At 45.1% G+C, this 16,123-nt stretch overlaps 1 protein-coding gene across 29 annotated transcripts in view; it reads left to right on the top strand.

Annotated features, from left to right (window-relative positions):
- The window catches only part of LOC135910060 (cytoplasmic dynein 1 intermediate chain 2-like), a 112,722-nt gene that overhangs the window by 5,527 nt on the left and 91,072 nt on the right, over window positions 1–16,123 (top strand). For 10 of the 29 annotated variants that reach the window (XM_065442036.2, XM_065442032.2, XM_065442027.2 and 7 more), the window contains exon 5: window positions 179–232. The exons of the other annotated variants lie outside the window; for them this stretch is intronic. In XM_065442036.2, coding sequence (XP_065298108.1) covers window positions 179–232 — 54 coding nt within the window. The remainder of the gene's footprint in view (window positions 1–178; window positions 233–16,123) is intronic. 29 annotated transcript variants of the gene reach the window in all.

The raw sequence follows: 16,123 nt of genomic DNA, 5'->3' as shown, positions 1-16,123 counted from the left end.
GGCCATTTAGTGTGCCAGCTGAGTAAAGTTTGAGAGATGCAACACGATAGCAACCTTCAAGTGTGCCTAGCTTTGCTTGTGCACTTTGTCCATTGTATGTGCCGTCGTAAACACCCACAAACTTTTCTCCACTCTTTTCTTTCTTTCTTCCTCTCTTTTTCTTAACTGCTGCCTGAAGGCTCTTTAACATCTTCTCCTAGAGAGCATGGGAATTTTTTCAAGACCCGGAAAGGTTTGTTCCTGCTGTAGCCTTTATTTTCACTCTAATCTGCCAGGTGCACTTAGCAATGGTTTAAAGCCTTTTGTTAACACCTTGTGCTTTCTCTACTGCCATCTGACCACATGCTGTCACGTCTGCATGGCAGTGCTGTTGAACCTCGATATAACGACGTAAATCTGAGATGCTTCTTGACAATGTCAGCATGTAATGAATACAGTAGAACCTCATGCATACGTTTTGGAAAGAAGCTCGAGAAAAAGCTTACTAACCGGGAAAACGTATGATCCGGAGTAAGCAAAAAAACTTTGACAGACTCAACTATTGCTGACATCTGCGTAATGCAAAGCGTTGCACAGATCATTGCTGCACGAGACACCGACGCGCTTGGAACTGGTGGTTCTCTGGCGGCCCGAGGCGCGTTTTGTTTCTTCCTATTGCGTGGTGTTTTAAGTTTAAGAGGGAGACTGGAAAACGAAACGAAATCAAGCTGGTGGGCGACGCTGGATGCCGCCGAAGCAAAACAAACGCGATACCCACATCGCGCCACCTGCAGCAGGAAACGGCGGCGTGTTTATCGCCTATTAGAAGCATGCGCTACGCTTCCGACGGCACCACGCCTTGTGAAAATGATTGGCGACGACAGCTGTGAATGCCGTGTGTGATGACCCCGGAGAAGATTTGCTGGGACTAAAATGAGAAACTGAGTACGCACCGGCATTTTCACGTGAGACGGGTGGGCAAGTATTGTGGTCAAGCTGCTGTAGCAAGCACCTATAGACTGTTCTCGATCACGCGCGCCTCTTGCATTTTCATGTTTACATGAGATCTAGCTGCCAAAATGTGTATCATACGACCGTAGTGTGGTGACGTACTGAACGTTAGTGCCAAAAATCGTGTTTTGCGGGAATGTATAAACTGGTAAAAAAATTGCATAGCTCTATTGGGTCATTTTTGTGTTCTCGAGTGCGAGCATTGGTGCTGTGAAAATGTATGTAACGGGAACGTGTCAACGAGGTTCTACTGTATATGCTAATGGCAGATATCGGATATAATGAAGGTTATCTTTGTGTCAGATGGAACTTCATTAAAACGAGGTTGTACTGTATGCTACCACCTTCTACCTTTGTTGTTGCACTTTTTGCTGCTTTTGTGCACATAGCTGAAGCCCTGAATTACCATAGTTTACCATGGGATTATGGTTGGAATGCTGCAGCAGATTTCCAACAGGTGAATCTTTTCACATCAAGAGTGCTCACACATAGTAATATAATATTTTGCAGTTGAACAAAAGTTGGATATGTAGTACCTTATTGGGTCATTAGCAATAGCAGGTTTGCTTAGTTAGGAACAGCTGAAGGCAGCCACAGCCACTCTTCATTTTACAGTGAAGCATAAAAAAAATTTCAGGTGGTGGGGTAAATAGCACAAAAGATGTAGACTAGAACTAGAAAGACATGACAGGAATGAAATCATTGGGGTATTGTGGTGCCTTCTTCAATGTAGCTTAAGGACATTGCACACAGTAAGAACACTGTTAGACGTGTGGTCTAGCCACACACCTGCTTTAGTGGCAGTTCAGTGAAACCTGTTCTACTGTCTGCAAACCACCGCATTAGTACAGTATTTCCTATTTATTCAATGGAAGTGGAAATTAGTGTGCGTTGAGGGTTTCAATAGCAGTGCCTCTTACAGCTTTTGGGGCTGTTATTAAACTGTAGGCCATGTGAAAACTGAGAACTTAGATTTCCCTGCAGTATTCACCGTACGTTTCACAGTAATGTAAGGCATGTCTTGTGTACTTATGCTATATTTCTCCCTTACCCGCCGTGGTTGCTCAGTGGCTATGGTGTTGGGCTGCTGAGCACGAGGTCGTGGGATCGAATCCCGACCACGGCGGCCGTATTTCGAGGGGGGCGAAATGTGAAAACACCTGTGTGCTTGCATTTAGGTGCACGTTAAAGAACCCCGGGTGGTCGAAATTTCCGGAGTCCTCCACTACGGCATGCCTCATAATCAGAAAGCGGTTTTGGCACGTAAAACCCCATAATTTAATTTTATATTTCTCCCTTGACCTGAAGTGCTGGTGCTACTTTGAATTATTCCCAGTAAGTTCAAAGCTGTTGCAGCTTGTTTACACAAACCTTGTATTTTATTTATGTTGCTCTGGAATCAGATCTCGGATTTTTCTGATCATTTATTGCACTTAATCTCAGTAAATTTACTTTTAAGGAACTGCTCTTGTCAAGAAAGTCCTCTTGTTGGCTGTCATTTGGTCCAACAGTCGTGTCGCCATTTATGGTTAGGTTAGGTGTGAGGCTTACCACAGGGCACCTGCAGTGTAAAATGTCAGGTGCTAATGATCTTTACACATGTGAGGCAGTTGCACTGTCACTTCTAATGCCTGGACATCCAAAGAGCTCTTCTTAGCGTTCCATCAAAAGACTATAATAATTAAACACATCAGATAAGTAACTATGGGCAGTGACGACTAGGCCAAGCATATTACAGACTAAGTAGCCACGGCAGCAGGCAAGGTTTCAAGCATTCCAAAATGGTTACATATGCAGTCAGAAGATTGGGTGAAGCTACAGTATAGTAGACAAGACATGTTTTGCATTTTCGGTTTTCTGAACTAAACTCTTCAAAAGGCTGGCATTGCAATAGCCCAGACAACTAGCCTTAGATGCCAGTAGCCTCCAGAGTACTCACAGCCATGTCATACATGCCATTGTCTGCAAAACCTGCATATTTCAAGAGTAGATCCCAAAGAAGCCATATACATACATCAACCAATACGTTAAAGGGGTCCTGAACCACCCCTCAAGCTAGAGGAAAAAGCACACTCTGCGGATAGCATATGCTGCTGTGAACATCTCAGCCTAATTTTGCACTCATGCACAGCGCTCACAAGTAGAGCGTGAAGTCACCTTTTTCTCAAGCGTTCTTTTCAACAGAAGCCTTCTCTTCACCATTTTCGGGGCTGCCGTAGTTCTTCATATACAAGCACATTCCCATACATGGCTGCTATTGGATAATAGCTGATGTCAATCAAGAAGCATGAGCAGACTATCGCCTGCACATACTTGGCTGTGCTTGCCCATGCAGGGATGAAACATTGGCCACACTACTTATTGGGGTGTCATAGCTGTCGGCTCTAGCTAATTTAAATTAGTCTAACGATCAACTAGCCGCGAACAATGTAAAACTTGAACCCAGACCACATGCAATCTATGCCTGCCATGCCTCGTAATGAATAGCGATTAGCAACTACAAGGGGTACGTGCCAGTGCATGCTCAGTCCTGCCAATCCTGAGTAGACGTGCCTCATATTAAGTGCTACAAAGTACGCATACTGGATTTGGCTACTATCCTTGCAGGACAAAGCTTTTCTGCACCATGTAACATTGCCAGGCTGGAGTACACAAGCACGCACTCGAGGTCTGCTGTGCATTTGCAGTTGCGCATAGCCACACATAGCTGCGTCTGCTGTTTAATGTAGCGATACGGCCACTGTGGGGTGCCATTGGGTGCCACTTATAACACCGTAGGCAGGCTATCACCACTGGTGATCTCCCGCTCTTTCAGAATGGAAAACATTGAGGGTGAACGGGAAAGGTACAGTAGAACATCATTGATACCAGAGAGTTTCATACAATAATTACTAGAGGGAACTCTGGCACTACGATTGTTCAGCCGCCTTAGGAATGATGGTTAGTACATGTATTTGTCTGATCTTCGTGCTTGTGGCTTCAGACGTTCTTATGGGTTTGTTTATTGCCATTAATCTAGTTCGTTGGCCTAAATTTCTAAGCGATATATACTTTCTTTTAATGCAAAAGGCAATAGGGTTCTGTGAACACACATAATCACTGCTAATTGTAGCGGTTCTACTTATTCATGCATCTGTGGCATAATGGTTTATATATTGGGCTTCTGTGTTAAAAGTCTTGTGTTCGAATCGTGTGGACAGGCAGTGCTGATAACATTTCTTTTATTATTGCTAACGCCGTAGTTTCTTGAAAATTATGAGTTTGCGAAGTCACGAAGCCACTTAAAACCAGTAGGACAATGTTTAGACAAATCCATGTACAACCCCCCGCAGGGGCATCTGCGCCAGCAGGTGCATAGTGCATTGCAACACCATGCACCCAAGCACATGGGGTTTGGCCCCTCCCGCATGTAGCCGTGCACAGCTTAGCCATGTCCAGGGAAAAGGGGATCCTGGAGGTTGAGCCCAAGCCGGGTGTTTGCACCTTTACAACCCCTCTGTGGAGGCAGCATGCCCTTTTGGCCTCGACTTCATGTAGGCAGCACCCCTGGACTGGCGTAGTTGCCTTTTCCTGTCTCTCTCTTCCTCCAACCTTCTTCTTTCTCTCACTTTCCCTCTCTCCTCTCTTCTCCTGGCTTCCACTTACCTCCAATTTTTTTAGGCAGCAAGAGTTAACCTTGTGTGGGATAGCCAACCTTGTTATAACAGGTTTGATTATAGTGACTGTGCAGCTGATGCTGGCAGGCCTTGTTTGAACACAAATCCTGTCACGTACCCTTGTTGGGCTCCATAGTGGGTGGCTGTCACCGCTGCCCAAAACTCCATATTACTAATGCAAGCTCTTTTCTCCCACTCCCTGATCGCCCTCAAAAATGAGGGCACACCGAATATGTTAAATTTTTTAGCAACAAATTGTAAAACATCCCCAATTCCATGTCATCCATTCTGATAAACTGGCCACATTCCCATGATGACCATGGGAATGATTTCACCTTTTCTCGTGTCAAAATGTCTCGCTGAAGCCCTTCGCACAGGCTGCAAGGCTTCGAAAATGGCTAGTGGAGATCTTTAAGAACTCCGCAATGCAAAACAACACAAATAGCTTCCTAACCTAGTGTCATTTGGAGAAATCTCAGTGACAATATCCCCACACTGAACTATGAACTCCAGCCGTGGTGTTGTCTTTAATGATGGCCTAATGGAGCTGACAGAAGCTGAACTGTTGGAAGGCTGGAACGAGCAAGATGGGATCAATATTAAGTCAAATATGCTAAGGCGTGATGGCAAGGCGATCAAAACAAAGCACCTAATCCTTTTGGCTCAAGCATCTTGCCCAAGACAATCGAGGCAGACCATGTTCCAGATGTCAGACCATGTTCCAAACCCCCTTCAATGCTTCAAATGCCAGCTTTTCGGCCACAGTTACCAGAACTGCTGAGGCCGACAGACACGTGCTAAATGTAGTGCCAGTGACCATGCCGCTGAAACTTGCGCAAAGTGCTCCACACTGTGTGAGCTGTGATGGCAAGCATGCTGCATACTCGCTGTTGTGCCCATTGTGGAAAAAAAGAAAAAGAAATTGTGGCTATCAAAGTAAAAGAAAATATTTAATTCAAGGAGGCACACAGGCGTGTGTCATACCTGCCCAAGGACAGCTTTGCTGATGTGATGTGCCAGGGGGCAGCGACACAACGGCTTCCGGTGACTGTCCGGCCCACACGCTGTGAGCCACCAGTGATGTCATCCGCCTCCTTGACGGCTGCAGCTAGCGCTGCTCCGCCGCCCCAGCAGAAGGGCCATCAACCTCTGGGATGGTGGCCTCAAAGGTCTCGTCTCCCAAGACGAGGCTTTCACATCAAACACAGCGCTCGCAAAAGTGTGTGTCCAGCACCTCGCCAGAGGCGATGGACACAACAACCAGCTGTACGGAGGCACCAGCACTTAAAGGGCCCCTCACCAGGCCCCATCGCAAATTTTGGCTATAAAGTGGAAGTTGCTACGTGTCCTCTAGGGAGCGTTCTGCTGCAAAAATGTTTCAAATCGGCTCATTAATAGCCGAGATAGAAATATTTCAGTGCCACAAACCCATGATTTCAGCAGGCGGGCTTCACTGACAAGCAAGACGCTCTCACCAGTCACCCCATCTAGCGCCCACAAGTGAAATTCCTTCCCTGTGTTCTCCCATACTGGACTTCGAGGATCGCATGATGCATACGTCATTTTTTTTTTTTCTCCACTACGTGCTTTCGCTGATGGTGCCACATGTGAGCTGTTGTCTCGTTCGTGCAGCGCACGATTTTGCACGCTGTGCACGAGGAAACACGATAAGCGATATAATTCAGTGCTACACGAATACTGAGGCAGAACAATCGGATTGCAAAGCATGATCACGCACTGAAACATGGTAGAAAATGGCATAGCTTTGGTACCTGCGCACGTAACTGCACGACTGTGGAAACAAGCAGATGAAGCGGAAGTACCTGTCTCTTGCTTCGGTGTGAAGTAAAGCAAAAAAAAAAAATGCAGACATTCCATTTGCATGTTTTATTATTTCTCTAAACTTCAATTCGTCAATTCAAGCAGCAGACCGCGCAGATAACAGATGTTGTCTTGAATAATTATTGAAGTCGCATGTCGCCACGAGTGACGTCATCCTCCGGCTTGGAGCGCAGCCGCCACGAGAAGAAAGGAAAACGGCGTTCGGTTTGAAATTTCAGATTTTTCTGCGGTGTGTAGCGATGTAATACTTTGCAGACACAATCGTTATCATGCAATGCATGCTCTGCGCTTGTCAGGTCAAAATGGCCAGACCTGGTGAGGGGCCCTTTAAGGGGCGGCGAGATTCTCGTGATTACTCTAAAAAAGACAAACCTCGCGCCACTGCGCCTGGAAAGAGCTTGTGAGTTAATCTTCATCTCTTAAGCACACAGCACAAATACTTTCCTCATTATGGAGACACAAATACTACATTGGAATGTTAGAGAACTCATTCATAACCTCGATGATATTAGGGAACTCCTACACAAACATAATTTGAAGTTGCTGTGTGTTCAAGAGACACATCTGAAACCTACAAACACTGATGCTTCGTAATTATACCATCTTACGAAAAGACTGTGATGAGGCTAACTACTCTGGCGGTGTAGCAATAGTACTAGTCTGTAGCTTGCCGACACGTCGCCCTTCAGATGCCCCTTGAGACATTGTCAGTTTGGGCCCTTCTTTTTATTAAATTGGCCACTGTACCGAACCATCCTCTTGAAAAAAAAAAACAGACTTTATAACCTGAGTGATCAGCTTCCCAAGCTTTAAATACTCGTGGAATATTTCAACGCTCGCAACAGGATGTGGGGAGACTCATGATGCCACGTGAAAGGTCAACTCATTGAAAACTTTCTTGTAAACTTCGGTGTGTGCCTCTTCAATAAAAAGGAACCAACATATTATAAACCCCATCATAATTCATACTCGTCAGTGCACCTGTTGATTGGCTCCGCTTCTATTAGAATGGTGTGTAATTAAAAATTCATTCATAAGTGATCACTTCCCAGTAATGCTAAACTTAGTAACCCAACATGACTCCCCTCTGCATGTCCCTCACTGGAAACTGGCCTCAGCTGACTGGGAATGTTTTAAGGAATCTGCCGGCTTATCACGAGATTTCATAAATAATTTTGGTATAGATCATGCTAATATCATACTTCACCGCTTTTGTCATTGATGCAACTGAAAAGTTCATTTCTCAAACAAGTGGCACATTATTGAAAAGAGAGGTCCCCTGGTGGGATGAGGATTGCAGACAGGCATAAAGGAGACAAAATAAAGCTTGGGGCAAACTACATGAATGTCCTATGGCTGAATATCTAATAGAATTTAAACATGTTAAATCCCAGGGATGAAGGACACGACAACAGGCGAAGAGGGAAAGCTGGCAGAGGTTTCTCTCAGGTATAAATTCGTATACTCAAGAGACTAAAGTATAGGACGGACTGAGAAGTCTAAAGGACAAGAAATTCATCTGTTGCCCCTAGTAAAAATCAAGCAAACAGCTTGGATGACCAAGCTGATGCTCTTGGAGAACACATTGAGCGCATTTCCAGTTCTAATCGTTATTCCAAGGCATTCCTAAAGCACAAACAAATAGAATGCAAGGCCATCGACCGCAAATGCAGACAGAACCTGCCTGTAGCATTGCCGAGTTGAGAGCCTCCTTGACTGCATGTCAGAGCTTGGCATCTGGACCTGACAGGATCATGTACAACATGATTAGATGCCTCCGCAGTGATACTGAAATAATGCTAGTCACACTTTTCAATGCTATATGGGCTGCCGGGTACCTTCCTACTGTATTGGAAGAATCTCTTGTTCCGATTCTGAAACAAGGCTAAGACCCCACATTAGTAACAAGTTACCACCCAATCGCCCTCACAGGTTGTATTTGGAAACTTTTTAAAAAAATTATAAACTGTCGCCTTTCACGCTTCCTTGAGGAAACAAAATTCTTTATCCATATCAGTGCCACTTTAGAAAACAACAGTCTACAACTGACCATCTCGTGCGCATTGAAGCAAACATTCGTGATGCCTTCATACACAAACAATCCTTCTTATCCGTGTTTCTCACTATGGAAGAGGCGTACGATATAACATGGCATTACGTAATCCTGCGCAACCTGTCAGTGTTGGACATCCATGGCAATGTGTTAAACATTATAGAAAGCCATATACACAAGTGCACCTTCCGGGTGAAAATAGGTAATGCACGGTCGCATGCATTCATACATGAAACTGGGGTACTTCAGGGAGGCACGCTCAGCTGCACGCTTTTTCTCATTAAGGTGCACGTGCTTCGTGCGTCATTACTACCATCTATTTTTTATTCCATCTATGTAGACAACATACAAATAGGTTTCAAATAGGTTTCAGCGTGTGAGAGATAAGTACAACAGTTCTTGAACAAAGTGTCTAAGTGGGCGGACGAAAACGGGTTCAAAGTAAACCTCCACAAAAGTTCTTGTGTTCTTTTCACCAAGAAGAAAGGTCTTGTTGTAGATCCCACTGTCGAAATGTATGGGTAACAAATACCTGTGAACAAAGAGCACAAGTTTTTAGGCATCATACTTGACTCTAAACTTACTCTCATTTCATACATAAGATATCTCAAAGTGAAATGCCTAAAAACAATGAACTTATTGAAAATTTTATCTCACACATCCTGGGGCAGTGACGGGAAGTGTTTAATAAATCTTCACAAGAGCCTAATTCGGTCACGATTGGGCTATGGTGCTGTGGTATATCACTCTGCTGCCCCGAGTGCGCTGAAGATGCTAGATCGCATCCACCATCTAAGTATCCGCCTGGCCACTGGCGCATTCAGAACAAGCCCTATCGAAAGTTTATGGGTAGAAGCAAATGAGTGGTCACTCCATCTGCAGAGAATATATATCAGCGTCACCTATTTTTTTAAGGTGCACTCTCTTGTGAACATACATGTTCTGTAACTGTTAACAACTTGACGTGTACAGCAATTTTTCGTAATTGACCCTCTGTGAGACTACCTTTCTCACTTTGTGTGAGAGAACTTAGCAAAGAAATGGATGTCCCACTTCTCGAACATCGCCTAATGACTCCAACTAAGCTGTTACCACCCTGGGCGTGGCAGATGTCCTCTGTAGAAGTCACAAAGCACGCTCCCAAGCTCGAAATTGCAATGCATTTCCGTGAACCTCAATCAAAGTACTCTTGTTCTGAATTCTACTCCAACACATCAAAGTCACATGCTGGTATATCTTACGTGGCTGTTGGTCCCTCTTTTTGCAAATCTGATGTATTGAACCCCCTAACAAGTATCTTCACTGTAGAAGCCTATGCAGTATTGTCTGCGGTAAAAGATATAAGAGAACATATATCAGCTTCACCTATTTTCTCAAAGTGCCTTTTATCAGGAACATCCATGTTCTATAACAGTTAACCCTTCGAGGGTCGAATTATTTTGCAAAAAACTTTCGCAGGTGGTCAAATTACTTTATTGCAGATCTTGAATGTACAAAATGTATAAAGTTGGGAATAAATAGAAAAAAAAAAAATTAGGAACAGCATTTTGGTGTCGGCATCACTCGGAACTGCAAAATGTTCAATAGTATTTCAGAGTGTGGTACTCCTTGAAACACGGCTCTACGCACAGCGCCTTTTCGCAGTCTGCACACCTAAAATGCGTGTCTGTTCTCCTCTTGGAGCGACGAGTTGTGTTGGCGCACACATGACATCTCTGCGTGCGGCTGCCTTGGGCAGAGGTCTGAGGCACCCTCTCTCGTAAGCGCGTTGCCACAGAGAGCGAGAATACCTCATGAGCGGTGGTGATAAACAAGCTAAGCGTAAATCAAATAGAAATCAACTTCCGCCACCTCTGCGAGAGCGTGCCGACTAAGAGAAAAATAATGTTTCGCGCGCCTCCGTTGCGATCACGCGGCGGAACCGAAACCGCAAAAGTGCGTTGCAGCTGAGAGTGAAAATACCTCGTGAGCGGCGGTAATAAGCAAGCTAAAAGCAGTGCCAATCAAGATAGCAATCAACTTCCACCGCCCTGCAAGAGCGTGCTGACAAAGAAAAATGACGTTTCGAGCGCCTCCGTTGCGATCACGCGGCAAAACCGAAACCGCAAAAGGGGTATTGCCACAGTCTGCGCAATGCGCTGAAGCTAGAAATCAGTTTTGTTTATCTCCCCAAGAAGGTAGCGCAAATTTCAAACACTTCTTGCAAGTCCTAAGAGGTGGCAGCACCTCCCAGTGAGCACGCATCGTCATTATGGCACGAAATTTCAAACGGAGGGTCGAAACCGTACCCGTACGGCAAAGACCTTGCGAGACAGAAAACTGCCGCCGTACATGTACGGCAAAAACCTTCTAAGGGTTAATGACTTGACGTGTGCAGCGCTTTTCCGTAATCTACCCTCTATGAGACTACCTTTTTTATTGTGTGTGAGAGAACTTGGCGAAGAAATTGATGTTCAGCTTCTCAAACATCGCCTAATGACTCCAGCTAAGCTGTTACCATCCTTGGCGTGGCAGGTGATAGAATGTGATGTATCCTTTGTAGAGGCTACAAAGCGCGCTCCCGAGCTCAAAATCGCAATGCATTTCCATGAACTTCAATCGAAGTATTTTTGCTCTGAATTCTGCACTGACGCGTCAGTCACATTGCTGGTGTACCTTACACGGCTGTTGGTCCCTCTTTTTCCAAATATGATGTATTGAACCTCCTAACAAGTATCTTCACTGCAGAAGCCTATGCAGTACTGTCTGCAGTAAAACATATAAAAACATTAAAACTTGATAAAGCAATAATATTCACGGACTCGTTAAGTCTTGTAAAAGTGGTAATATCTTTACAAAAGCATAAAAATACTCTTTTTATTCCTCTTTTTATTGAGCTTTACTCGCTCTTGTGCAACATTTATCTTATAGACATGTAGTAATATTCTAGGTTCCTGGCCACAGAGGAATCGAGGGTGATGTACTTACTAACAAAATCGCCAGATCAATAGCATCACAAGGTGTTAATCGTTCCACGGCTGCCTTTGCTTCAGATCCTATACGTTTCCTATGAAACAAACTGCGAAGCCAGTGGCAACACTTGTGGGATGCTGAAACAAGCAATAAACTTCACGTTATTAAGCCAAAATTAGGCTTCTGGCCCTCAACTATGAAAACATGAACAGATGTCCTATTGTGTCACCTCAGAATAGGACACACATATGGCATGCACTACTTTCTGGTAAAGAGCCTCCAACCTGTAGTAGATGGGGTGAGAGGTTGACTGTCCTCCATGTCTTCCTGAATTGTGGGGAAGCCGAAAGAGAAAGGAAGAAACATTTTCCTCTCGCATACCACTATTATGTCCCTCTTCATCCGTCTATGTTTCTTAGTAATTAACCACTTTTTGACACCAAAGCAGTCCTCGCTTTCTTGAACGGTGTTGTCCTACATGCTATAAGCCCAATAAATTCGTAGCACATCCTCTCTCCAGAGGATGCCGCTGTGATAGTTTCATGTAGCACATGCCTCCAGGCCCTTGTGTGTCAAGGGCACCATTTATGTAGTAGTGCTTCTTGCCAATTCTTGCGTCTGACATATCTTGTATATCGTGTCATTCTCTTACGATGCATTCTCCATGTTCATAGTACACCACAGTAGTTATTGCCATAATCTTATTACATCTAGATTTGACGCACTTTGCAGCGACTAACTTTAGGTTCTTTTACTGCAACATCTTATCTACTTCTTAGAATACATTGCTCCATTGCGAACTAGCTAACACTGGCATGGCGCTCTTTGGCAATACCTGGCCGTTGCACCTCAAAACAACACACATTAATTCATTCCATGTACAAACCATCATTCCCATACTGGCTGAATCCCCCTACTTGCAGCTTCCATAGACACTAGCGTCACAGTTAGCTCTAATAATTGTATGAAACTCTATGATTGTTGCGATACTGTTTACATGATTTCCCGGCACCAATGTTCGTGATCAAGAACACCAAAAATGATTGAATACAGTTATGCTTCTCTTTTGCTGGTTGATATGCGCATAGAAAACAATCTTTCGGCACTAAGGTTGAGTAAATCGATAAACTGCTATTGTGTAATTTGTTTTTCGGCCACTAGATCCCCTGTAAACAAAAGAAGGCGCACACGATTGCGAACAGTAGCCATTCACTCAGCAGCTTCCCCACAATACTCGCCTGCTCACGTCACGCGAAAACGCCGACGCACACTCAATTTCCTATTCCAGTACCAGTAAATCTTTTTTTACCAGTCCTCGCATACTACATTCACAGCTATCAACACCAACCCTGTTGCAGTAAGCAAGTTCACCTATCGGTCTCACAGCATGCATGGCATAATGCCATTGGAAGCGTATTGCACGTTTTGAATAGTGTTTCATTTCCTTTCCTTAAAAACCCTTTTTGGGGTAGGGGTAGACATAAGGGGTAGGGTAACATACTGTCATGTGTCTTTAAAAAGGACTGGCTACGTTTAATGAGGACAGCTGGCTTCTGAAAAACAACAGCGATGGGACCAGGCTATCTAGCAGGCCGGGGGTAGCACGCGCACTTCTTCCTTATTGGCCTTCCTTTCTCTTCTTTTGCACTGTCCCCACTACTACAGGTGGCATTTCCCCCCTTCCTCGAAAACAGAATTGGCTCGTGGAGGAAGCGTAACACTTTCGGCAGAAACACGAAGGGTGTCATCACGTCGGTTGTCGTTGTACCCGTTGATTGCTCGATCGGCTGAGAAAGTGACTACAGTTGGTCAATAACAGCGCCGTATTCTTGCGGAAAATCAACCTCGAAAATGACGTCATGGGAGCATTCGCGTAGGACAAGGCAGCTGGCCACGAATGTCGATGGTCGAATCCGAACTCTACTCGTGCAGGTTCGCAGCAGAGTAACGACGTGGCCACCTGCCGTCTGAATCTGCGAGCCATGCCAAGGAGTAATTACTTTCTTCAGAAACATTGCCATCTTCCCGCTTATAATTGAAAAGTCCGCATCCACTAAAGCGCTAACTGCATAACTGTCGATCACCACCGGTATGTCGAGCAAAAGCTAGTCATTCTGTTCAGCTGCAGTTGACGTCGGATCAGTGCTCGTCCTTGTTTGCATCAATCGGAGGTCTTCAGGGCACCGACTGCCAGTGGCCTCGCCCCCAGAGGTCACTGTAGTTGGTTTTCCCAGCAGGGACTTGGTGATCGTGCGCTCAAATATCACTAGGGCAGTGGTGAAAATCGCCTTGGCGATGGCAAGTATGACTGTCATCCGGTAGGCAGTGGCGTGCGCGCTGTTGAGCCAGATAATGCTCAATATCCTGGGGTCGTTGTTCAGGTCGAGGTGGCGGCGAGTAGGCAGAAAAGCCCCGCGACCCGAGACGCCGGTATGGGCACTGGTGGTACAAATGATCTGCTTCACTGCAATGGAAGCCCAGAGGACTGTTGTCCAGTGTGCGCCAAACATCCGACTTTCGAGAGGTCATGCTTCGATCGTCGGCGTAATACACTGGCTGCTCCGTATGAAGAACTACATGAGGAGTGGCAGGCGGAAACATTGGAGGCGTGCATCATTCTGCGATGTATTGTAACGATTGGGCTAGTGAAAGCGCAACCGGATGAGCGGCATGAACAAACAGCGGGGATGGCGAAGCAGGGAGATCAGGGCTTCTGCGTAGGTCACATGGCGGTGTTGTCAGTGCAGGCGCAGTGTTAGCAAAAGGAAAGCTGGATCAGAGTGCTTGGTGTTCTTCATCTTTTACCACATTGGCAATGGAGCTCACCGTAGCTTGTAACGCACCGTAAATCTTCTGCATTTCTTCCCGCACAATGGTTCAAATGAGTTCTCGGAGGTTGTCACTGTTGCTTCCGGTCGCTGTGAAAATATCGGAAGTGGTTGTTGCATTCACTTGCCACTCGCAGAAGTTCGACCGCTGCTGAAGCATCTTCTCCATACTTAACAGCCTCATATAAAAATTCGGCGGCAGTCTTCGGAGGGCTCTACACGAGACCAGCGAAGAGCTGCTCCTTCACTCCTCACATCAAGTGACCCAACTTCTTGTCTGCAGACATTCCAGGGTCTGCTCGTCTGAAGACGTGCGGCATGTCTTCGATGAACATGGTGACACTTTCATTGTGAAGCTGGATGTGGGTCTGGATCGCTCGTTCTGTCCGTTCGTGGCGATCTGCGCTGGTGTAGGTGTCTAGTAGCTGACAGCGGAACTAGGGCCATGACATCAGTTGCTCCTCACGATTTTGGAACCACGTACGCGCGCTATCCTCCAGGCAAAAATAGACATTTCTAAGCTTAGTGGCATCGTCCCATTCATTGTATTCGGCCACGCGCTCAATGTCGGCCATCCAGTCTTAGACGTCTTCAAGCATGTTGCCATGGAACAACTCTGGAACCCGTGGATTCTGAAGTGTGTACCGGGTTGTCATTGTGCTATGTATACCAGTTGAGGTGGTTGGAATCACTGTGTTGTCTTCTGGAGGCAGTCCCCTGATCCTGCGGCTGGCCCGATGGGCGGGAGTCTATTTTCACTGGACTGGTAGTTCCGCTCGCAGGAGGGGTTTGTGGCATGAGTGAGAAATACCCAGCACCTCCACCAGTTTGTCACGTGTCTCCAGAAAGGACTGGCTTTAATGGGGACAGCTGGCTTCTGAAAAACAATAGCGATGGGACCAGGCTGTTGTGCGGGCTGGGGGCACGTGCACTTCTTCCTTCTTGGCCTTCCTGTCTCTTCTTTTGCACTGTCTCCACTACTGCAAGTGGCAATATGAAGGATGATCACAGTCTTGTATATGAGATGTAATGGCAGTTGTGAATGTCGAAGGGCAGGTTATTTATTACTGCTCGCCTAGTGGTAAAAGAGCTTATCCTACAGGAAATTGCTGTAAAACAGCAAATGACAGCATTTGAAATGCAGGCAACAAATTTTTCTGATAAAAATGAAAATTCTTTTATGCTGTAAATGTCATTCATGCAGCTGTGTGAGGTTAGGAGAAGCAAACTTGAAAATGCGCACTTTTAACAATTTATGACAGTCTAACAGATTAATGTCCTTGTTAGTGCTCAAGCAAAATGTTTCATAATTAGGGTGTGTTAATATTCGAAACTTCCGAATAACAAATCGGGTAGTCGCTATTTGTAAATGCGAATATTTTTTGAATGTTTTTCTAATCTTTCAAAACATCAAGCACGCCCAAAAAAACTTAAAATAGGAGCAAAAGCACAGTAATTTTTCACCCCCGCAGGCATTGTACAGACATAATACATGAAAACTTGCATAGTGGAGAAGACTGCGTCACTTAGGTAGCGATAGTTTACAGACTGTACAATGATCATTCACACTCTTTGAAGAGCCCTGTGCATGAAAAAAAAACTACTTGTTTGTTTCTGATGCTCCATTTGTGCTTGCCATAAACAATGGTTCATCACATACTATGTAATGACAGAAATATGCTAACTTCAAGAATATTGGGATGTGAACATCGTTTTATATTAATTGTGATAGCAGGTCTTCATTATTCTAAAACTATTAAGAAAATATTCGATATTCAATTGGCTTCTGGCGCTATTTGATT

Source organism: Dermacentor albipictus, chromosome 4 (assembly GCF_038994185.2).
Source record: "Dermacentor albipictus isolate Rhodes 1998 colony chromosome 4, USDA_Dalb.pri_finalv2, whole genome shotgun sequence".
NCBI classification, from domain to species: Eukaryota; Metazoa; Arthropoda; class Arachnida; order Ixodida; family Ixodidae; genus Dermacentor; species Dermacentor albipictus.
This window is presented reverse-complemented; position numbering and strand designations above follow the sequence as displayed.